General features: G+C 43.8%; 1 protein-coding gene across 3 annotated transcripts in view; it reads left to right on the top strand.

The window, feature by feature from the left end:
* Positions 1–9704, top strand: part of HEG1 (heart development protein with EGF like domains 1) — a 38532-nt gene that overhangs the window by 18369 nt on the left and 10459 nt on the right. For 2 of the 3 annotated variants that reach the window (XM_042827343.1, XM_042827342.1), the window contains exons 9-16: positions 256–558; positions 1118–1444; positions 2494–3864; positions 5537–5656; positions 6790–6884; positions 7111–7169; positions 7534–7694; positions 8981–9115. In XM_042827343.1, coding sequence (XP_042683277.1) covers positions 256–558; positions 1118–1444; positions 2494–3864; positions 5537–5656; positions 6790–6884; positions 7111–7169; positions 7534–7694; positions 8981–9115 — 2571 coding nt within the window. Of the gene's footprint in view, positions 1–255; positions 559–1117; positions 1445–2493; positions 3865–5536; positions 5657–6789; positions 6885–7110; positions 7170–7533; positions 7695–8980; positions 9116–9704 lie in introns of those variants that run through there. The other variant, XM_042827344.1, reaches the window with a different exon arrangement.

Raw genomic sequence — 9704 nt, 5'->3', positions numbered from 1 at the left:
CATTTAAAATTCTGTCTTTTTCAAAGAGTGAGAGCATTCTGAGCTCCCTGGCCACTAGCTCACACCTCTGCAGTGAGCAGGACAGAAGTGCTGACCTGCAGGATGTGCGGCGGAGGCAGCTCTGCCTGGGCTGCTTGCCTTTCTCCCTGTTTCATCCCTTTCGGAATGGGCATGTTCAGATTTTGGCCCTCATTGAGGCCTCAAAATTGTTATTAATGGAATATATATATATGTATGTCTATCTCTGCTTTGCAGTTCCAGAGGGAGGACAACAGGTTTCTGGTGTTCCTACTGAGACTACATACATTCTAACCATGCTCTCCACCCATGAGGAAAGGACATCTCAGGATGCAACAAACCATGGCACATGGAGCATGGTGGTGGGAAGCCCTACATCTCACCCAGCTATGGCCAGGGAGCCCCTCTCCAGTTCCATCCCATCTTCCCCAGCGTGGCCTGAAGGCAGACATGTCTCCTCCAGCCATACAGCATACATGGAGCCTGAAGTCACCTTTTCATCCAGAGTGTCCACCTACTTCTCTGCTGCTGAACCTTCCAGTGAGTCTTTCTGAGTTCCTCAGTGGCATTTGAATTAGGACAACCCCCCTTCCCTGCCCTTGGCTCTTCCATGGGGTTGAAGTTCCTCTCTGCAGTGCTATTCAGAGCTGTTGCAGGTGTTGTGAGCAATATTTATAAGCTGTCGTGATTGCTCATTGGTATTGTTTATCTGTCAAGATTGAGCTAGTTGGTATTGTGTATTTGTCATTGGTTGAGCTTGTTGGTATTGTGTATCTGCAGCTATGGATGATTTACTGAAGCAGTCTCAGAAACCTGTGCTATTTTTTCGTGCTGTCATCTACAACCTAACTGGGCTGGGCTGATAACTATAAATAGCCTAATGTGGTACCCTGTACATTTAAATAATCTTCCTCCTTTGAAGTAAGCTTGATCTGTTAAATCATTATTTAAGGTGATAGATATTCAAGATCCACCTTTCCTGTATTTATCTGTGCAATTTTCTTAATCTTCATTTCAAACTAGAATTACTGTATAGCTCGCGAGCATTCTCTCATCTGAGATGGTAAAATCACGTACCCAATTTTTGATCCTGTTTCAGCTGTGGGAAGCAGCCATGACTCACTAAGCAGCTCAAGTATGGAGGAAGGGATTTCCAGCCCCCATACCAATCCCGTATATGGTTCAGCCACATTGGCTGGTGGCAGAGAGGGGACACCGGTGACGATCAGTGTGCTGACCCATACCACAGAGAGCTCTGCTTCCCACACCGAAACCACCAGTGCTTCAGAGCCGACTCGGCTGGTGTCAGTGGAGCAGAGTGGGATGGCCAACACCTCGGTTGGCAGCGAAGGCCTCGCGACAGAGACGCTCTTCACCCATTCTTCCAAGCTACTCACTGATTCGTCCTTCCAAAATGATCTCACAAGTAAGTCAGCATGTTCCCATCTTTTTTGTTTGTTTGTTTTTAATGTTCCCGCTGTCCTGGATTTGCTTATGTAATATGCAAAGCTTTCAGTCAGTTGTACATTCAGTGCCATGCTTGGGTGTCCTTGGGAAGGTGTTCTCATGCGTCCGGCAGCTGAGGACTCAAAGGCAGGCTCCACTGGCATGGCAGTCACTCCAGAGGTGAAGCTCCAAGGTGGGCACTAGCGGGGAAGCTCTCCTGTTCTGATGGCCATAGAAAGCTTTTTTTGCATCCTAACTGTTTTCTTTGTGGGAAATCCTTTAAGAAGTGTTTCATGCTGTGGATCAGCATGAATTATAGAGTCTGTTATAGAGAATCAATTATATACTTAAATGAAATTTTACATTTTTTAATATCCTTTTTTTTTTTTTCATTTGTAGTGATTGTTGAAGTTATCTATACATTCTGAAATTTGTAGTATAAGATTGACTTCTCTTTTAATGCTAAATGATCTGCAGGTTGATATGCTACTCATTTAGGATTTCCTGACTGCAAAATTTTCAATCAATGAGTTCATGATAAGATGCAAATTAACATAACACAATAATATCCTATAGAGTCATGAAGTTCAGTGTGCCTAAAAGCAAGCCCGCTGAAGAACAAAGATGTGCTTTGAATGGAGGATAAGAGGGAGAGGATATGAGTTTTGTAAATTGAGAGATAAAGAGAAAGATGACTTGCTACTTAGCTTCCCACAGAATATCACAGAATGATAAGAGCTCAGTCACATTAGAAAAGCAATGCTGGAAGAAGAGTTTTGTAAGAAACCTGCATTTTTCTTGGGTGCCTTATGTCTGCCAGAGTTCACCATTTTTGAACAAGCTAAGGAGTGGTAGGTAGCTCAATAGCTATGCTTGGATGATGCTCTTATTTTTTGGTATGGGCCAGTTTACAGACAGGAACATTTTATATATTTATCAAATAGTTTTAATATGACATTAAAATGCTTTCTTTTTTTTTCTTTTTCTTTTTTTTCTGTCCTTCTGATGCATTTTGTCTTCTTACTGCAGGCTTTCCAAGTAGCCATCAGCCAGTCAGCAGCATTGATGGAGAGAAAAGGACCTCAGCTTCTCATACAGACGGCACATACATTTCAACCATATACACCAGAGGAGGAGAAAGGACTCTCCTATCTATCTCAAACAGCAGCACCTCTGCTGACTCCTCTGAAAGTTCCACATTTTTTTCAGAAATTTCCAACCCTCCTGATTCATCAAAATCATCTGTGGCACAGGACAGGAAGAACAACATATCCAGTGATGGCAGTTTTGTTCAACCATCAACGGAGCCATTGCTGGTGCACTCTTCCAAACCACTGACTTCTGCTTCTGTAGGCAACGTACAAAATACAACTGTCTTTGACACTGACTCCAGGTTGTTGCCCACTGGCAAGTCATCTCTAGCTTCATCAGTATCTTCACGCTCTTCCTCAGCATCATCACTGCATCACTCACTCTCATCAACACCACCTCCAACTCATCTGTATGCAACATCAGAGCCATCTGAGCCTCTCTCTTCCTCTGTGATGGCATCTTCAACCTCTCTGCAGGCTTTATCATCCTCTTTGCCCACTTCCTCATTGGTTTTCCCATCTTATTCTTCAGTATCTTTATTGCCTCTGTTTTCATCACCATCATCTGTCTCACAATCCAGTGACAGTGGCCCAGCAAGCACCCCCACAGCTACAACTGCATCCAGGCGGGTGCCCTCCACAGCTGCAGTGGCTGGGAGCTCTTCCCGAGAGACCACCAAGCACAGTAGCACACACCAGCTCCAAAACCACACCTCCTTCAACATGACCAGGTCTCCCCCTCTGCCCACGGAGCCCATGGAGCATCTCGGTGGCCGTGTTGTGTCCATGTCTGCTGCCACACCGGTAACAGAAATCATGTCACCAAGGAGTGCTACCTCCCAGCTGGGTAGCTCTGGGAAGGCAACATCACCACCTCTGCTTATCACAGCCAGTGATGCCCCACAGACTGAGCCCACAGATGTGCCCCTCAGTACCTTGACAACCACAACAAGCCGCAGTGCCATTGTCCCTGCAGTGGCAGTGACCACAGTGAAACCTGTTGTACTGACAACGCCAGCCAGTCGCCAGCCAACCCTGAGTGATGCTAGCACCACAAAAACCCACAGAGCTCCAACACCCACTACCACTAAATACATTTATACTACTGGTGAAAGCACAAAATCTGTGGATCCCACCACTACAATGCCTAGTAAGGTCACCAAGCAAGTCATCCCTGCTACGAGTCCTCCTGTAGTCCATCCAACAAGCAGGACCACTGTGAGCACAACTACATTGACTTCTATCAAATCAACTACCATCTTGCCATCAAGTAGCACAGCTGGCATGAGATCAACGTCTCCAGCAACAGGTAATGTGTCTAACAGTGCTCAGCAGCAGGGCCAACAACAACAGGGTCTCACGTGGAGGGTCTTTGAAGGGTTACATATGTGTACGTGACAAGTCCACTGTCAGCAGGATTTGAGAATAAGAATTCTGTCTCCATTCTGGTATTTTTAAGATAGAGGTTTAACAATTGTGCTGAGCTGCTGGGGAAAAAAAAGAAGAAAAAAAAAAAAAAAAAGTGAACATTTTGGTGAAGGTTTCTGATTGAAATGTTGAACTGGAATTGGGAATTTCAAAAAAAAAAAATAAAGCTGATGGCCTTCCGGGTAAGCTTAGGATGTACTTTACATTTGTCATGAAAAATAGATCAGTATCTCTCTTATGAGAAAAGGCAGCTGGCCAGCAGTCAGTATTTTCATTGGAAGTTTTTCTGCTATTGTGACCTATGGTTGTTCTCTCCCCATCTCACTAAATAAATTTCTCCTTGAGGACCCATCACTTCTCCTGGTAGGTTATACACCGTGGTCTTGCTGAGTGTGTTGTGATAACCAAGACTGGGAAAGGAAAGCTGAGAAATGTGCTATTCAACCATTCTGGATTTGCTTTTTAATTACCTTGTGGTCCAGGAGTGTTCTTTGAATCCATAATGATACTTATCCTGGATGGGGCTCTGAGCACCTGATGGATCTGTAGGTGTCCCTGTTCTTTGCACTGGAGTTGGACCAGATGTTTCCCTGCCCAGCAGAAGGGTCAGGAGGCTCTTAGGGTGCAGGAGGATAGAGGTGGCAATGCCTGACTGCAGTGCACTGCAAGGGGTCTATCAGCAAAAAGCCCCGCAGAAGAACAAAGGATTTCATTTGTCGCTGCTGCCAGGCTCCTTTTCTTCCCAAGTAAATGTATTGAGCTGCTTTATACGAATGGAAATCGATTCTGTTTTTAAAGTTCAGGAGCCTGACCCTAATGCCACTGTAGGATATTGTGTATACCGACTGCATTAATCTCGGTGAAATACTGGCAGTAGTGTATATGGAGGTTGGACTCGATGATCTCTGGAGGTCCCTTCCAACCCCTACAATTCTGTGATTCTGTGATATTCCACCACTAATTAGGTATTTAAAGGTTATTTCTCAACTGCTCGGTATTAATTATATCTATGGCATTATACAGTTTAAATAACTGTAAGGGAGTGGATTTTTTGTCACTCGTTTCTGGCTGCGTAGGTCAGAGGCACCACTCACCCTCTTGCTGGTGCTAGGTAGCCAGGGCAGACAGCCCAGAGCACAGGGATAATCCCATGTTGTGTGTCCTAAGGCTGGGGTCAGCTGGGGCTGTCTGTACTGCAGGGCTGCATGGTTCTTCAGCCATCCGTAGCTGTAGCATTGCTTGTCTTTGAAAAGCACTCTGGGATTACAGGAGCAGTGCTGCAAGCAGGCTGGGTGTTAATATTAGCATGGATCAACACTGGGTCTCAAGGGCTTCGGAATGAATATCCAACAGAAAGTGTTTTGTGTTTATTCCTGTAGCTCCAGCAGAATAATTAAGAACAGGATAAGCAGTAAGTGCAAATGATGCAATGAATCATCTGATAATGCTCAGGGGGTCACATAAAAGGAGCCAAGTTGATCTTTTTTAGCCCAGCAGTTGTTGATGTTTGTAATTCTGCAACTATAGGCTGGTCTTTTTTTCTGGTTTTCTAGATGTGGATAAATGTCTTTCCAACCCTTGTCCTGCACTGGCCACCTGCAACAACACCCATGGCTCCTATGTCTGTCAGTGCCCTCTTGGATATGAGATGGAAAAAGGAAAGTGCAACTTAGGTAAGAAAACAAAAGCAAAAAAAAAAAAGGGAAAAATAATGGAGATAATGATCTGTAATCCTTTAAAATAAATTAACCCAGGCTCAGACAAGTTCAGGAGCTTAGTATACCTCCCAACTACTACTTTTACTGATAGCCTAACTTCAGTTGGCTCAGCCATCTGTATGGAATTAAGCAGCTGTGAAAGCCTTTGTAAGATCAAGGTCTTGTTTCCTACCTTTCGCATTTGTTGTGCAGCACAATTATTATCTGGGACTTGCATTCTGGCCCCCTCCTTTCCTATTAAAAGGCTCAAATCCCAAGGACTTATAATGCCTCATTGTGAAGGGGGGATTTGTTTTGCTGATGTTTCTTCTGACCCTTAATCAGTGAGGATTAAGGCATAGAAATTTTGCTGAGCGACATGGCTGAGGTGTCCCCTAAAGGGTGTTTTGAAACATTTCTTCTTGTAGGAATGTGTCAGCTTCTAATTTAGAGAGTTGTTTTGATTACGCCTTGGACTGGGCCATGGGCAGATTATGTAAATACCATGAAGGTGATTCCAGTCTCATTTCTACCAGAAGCTGTTATATTAGAGCTGTCTGATACAAAATATGTGGTGAAGATAGGCTCTGCAGATGGGAAAGAATGGGAAAGAATTGGAAGCTTTACAACGTTATCTGCAACTGTATTTGTTTTTCTGGTGGAACATAAAACTTTAGCTCTGAGTTCTCATTTCCACTGAGTATCTCATGACACTTAATACAAGATTTAGGGATATTATCTCTCTGAGTCTGGACGAGTTGGATTATTGCATTCTGTTGCCATGAATCAAATCTAATTCTAAGCATGGAAAAATGCATCTTTCAGGCCTCTTTTCAAACATCATTGCTCATTCTGTCCAGCAGTTTAAAAAATGAAAATGTCCTTTCTCCACTGTTTCATCTTGACTTGGTTTGCTCTCCTTGCACTGGAGAGAGGGGAAAAAGATTTTACTTTACCCCAAATTACTATAAATTATCTTTGGCACCCGAAACCATCTTGCCACTAAATTTCCCCATCTCTCTCTGTGTTAAATGAGTCAGTGTTGCTTAGTTTTGGTTTACAGAAAGGAGGCACGTATTCCAACTCACCTGTCTTATTCTCCTTTTTAGTAAGAATATTTATCGGTCAGGTGCCCCTGAAACTTAACGTCACCCACGGGAAGTATGCAGATCTCCTGCAAGTGGAGCGTGAAATCCTGACGATGGTGAGTGTCCCTGTGGGGTGGCAGCAGCATTGCTTGGGTCCTCGTGTGTCACTTCCCTTATGGTTGTGACGGCAGCCACAGGGCTCTCTGGTCTGGATTTAGCCTTTCTAATTGTTGAACCATCCAGGTTGTCCAACCACCCACACCTGGGGTCTGTCCTGGGGATAGGGGTGCTACTGGGAGCTGTGCTGCTCCATTCCAACAACTCTTCTTCTCTTCTTTTCAGCTTAACGCCTCTCTGTCAGGCTTGCCTGGATACTACCACTCCACAGTCAAAGCCACCAGGTAAGGGGCCACGAGGCAGAGTGAGGAATGGTGCCAGCCATGTGAATACTTGGGTTGTTCAGCTAGAGGTCCACATTTTGAGTCTGACCCACCGGTGCTGGGCTTAAGGAATTCAAGTCCAGCAGCAGCATGGGCGCACTGGAAATCCCTTTGCACCCTGGCCATCCATCCCAGTCCTCCTACTGAGGACAGCTTGCAGAGCAGCCACAGATCTGCTGCCTGAGACAGCTTTCTCAGTATGTGTGTGATATCGTGTCTATGTTAAGTGTTGCTTGCACTAATAACTAGCAGGTTGCTAACGTACTAACTGTGAAATCAGACTGACCCGTGATACTCAGGGCTGTTTTGTTTTGTTTTCTGTTAGGGAGGCAAATGTTGTGCATGTTTCAGTGCAATCCACGTTCTCTTTAGCATCCAACGTGACTTTCTATGATGTTGTCGGCACTGTGAAAAGCTACATTCGGGCTTGCAAATCTCCTCCTGACCCTTGCCAGTTCATCTCCAGCCTGAAACCACTCCACAGAGGTAAGCAGCACAGCAGATTTGTTTGGGTTGGGTCCTTTAAGAAAGTGTAGAGAAAGATTCTGGCATGCAGCAAAATTCCTCTGCAAGTTTCCATCTCACTTCAACAGGAATCATCTTAAGTTTGAATCACAGAATCATTAAGGTTGGAAAAGACCTCTAAGATCATATAGTCCAACCATCAGCTCATCACCACTATGCCCACTACCCCATGTCCCTTTGAGTCACATCTGCATGGTTCTTGGAGATGTATTATTCCACCCACATGGCCAGGAGTTGGGATACGGTGGGATATAAAAATGGATCACTCTTTTTTTCACAAGTTTCTGGACCAAGAACCACCTCTCTCCCAAGTCTTCTGGCTGCCAAAGTTCAGAGGTGTCTGGAGAAGGCTGCCAGTGCTGGACAGGACTATGTCCAGGCTTTAAATATGCCATACTTGAAAGCCACAACTCAGCACTGTAGACTGAATTAATTTAAATCATTTCATTGAGCTAGCTCAAAATTATATCCAGTGGTTACCTCAGGTTCAAAAACTTAGAAAGAAATATATTCTATTGGTGTGCGAGTACAGATCCAAGGATAAATTATGATGAATTATGGGAGAGGGGTGTAAAAGGGGAGCTCCAAGTGAGTGACACACATCCCATAGAAGTTCCTGCTTCTCATATGCTTTCATTTGTTGGTTACAGTTATTCCACCTCCCAGTAAAATACATAGGCTCAATTTCCACTGTGTCACAATTTCCATTGTGTCACAATCGTGTGACACAATTTCCATTGTTCACTCCCAGTTTTGCGGAATGCTCATGCCAATAAACCTGATTTTTAAAGGTAAAATGTTGCTTCGAAGTACTATAAATGAAAGAACCAACTCTGTTTCAAAAGTGAAGAAAATGCAGTGCTTGCTATTGGAATGGAAGAAGCTCTTTTGGGCTGAGCAAAATGCTTCGCGAGATATAACCTTAAAAATGGTTTTGCTGAACTGTCTCAGGGGGAGGATGTGTTTCTGCTTGAGCCAAAACAAATTTTTCTTTTTAATTTCCCTTCCAGCCTCTGAGCTGAAATATTTATTATTCCCCCTACTCAATTTGCTTGTACAAAAGATGGTAGATATGTATGAAATTGTGGCATAATGTGATGCTGACCATCTCAAAATGGAACAAATATTATTAAAAAAAGTGAGAAAGAGAGATGAAATGAGCTGAATGGAATGCCTGGGGAAAGCAAACTTGCATGCTGTTGTGTTCAGAGAGAAGTGTGCTGATGTTGGCTGCGTTTTCCCAACAGGTGGCAGCTTGTGCAAGCAGAAGGACCCTAAATGTGACAAGGAGACCTCTGAGTGCACTGACTTCGATGGGGTTGCACTCTGCCAGTGCAAAAGCGGGTACTTCAAGTACAATAAAATGGACCATTCCTGCAGAGGTATTGCACTTCATGCAGCTTTTTTTTTTTTTTTTTTTTTTGCCTGAGTTTGCTTAATCTTTTTGTGTCAGTTGCAGTGATTGTGTATTTGTGTGCCATGCACATCACTATGTGTGCAAGAAGCTTGATAATAAAAATAGATATCAGGAGCTCAAGTTCCTTTTAGTCAGCTAGGGGACTTTTCAGCAGATGCTGGAGGTGCAGTCTCTCTCTAGGAATAATATTATCCTTTTCTGGAGCATGCTGTGAGTCACAGCGATGCAGAAGAGGGAGGAGGGGGGCTGACCGTGCTGGGCTTCAGCTCAGTGGCACAGAGCAGAGATGACGTGCAGCTCTGCCTGTTTTGATTTTGTCTGAACTCTCGGCGAACTTCAGATAATTGCTTTAAATTCACGAGCTTATATCAATACATCTTCACTATTTTTTAAATAAGCAAGTATCTGAAAATGGTTATGAATTTATTTTTAAACTAGGTTCCTAATAGAAATTTTAAGCTTCAGGGTTATGTTATTTTTAGCTACTCCTCAGATCATGAAATTTGTTTTGCTACATCTTAAACAAGGCCTTTGTCCTTGTGCCAATAGTCAGA

This window comes from Centrocercus urophasianus, unplaced genomic scaffold (assembly GCF_019232065.1).
Source record: "Centrocercus urophasianus isolate 14NV4802_14NV808 unplaced genomic scaffold, USGS_Curo_1.0 seq_28, whole genome shotgun sequence".
In the NCBI taxonomy this organism is placed as follows: Eukaryota; Metazoa; Chordata; class Aves; order Galliformes; family Phasianidae; genus Centrocercus; species Centrocercus urophasianus.
Note: the sequence above shows the minus strand (reverse complement) of the source record. Positions and strands in the feature narration are given on the sequence as shown.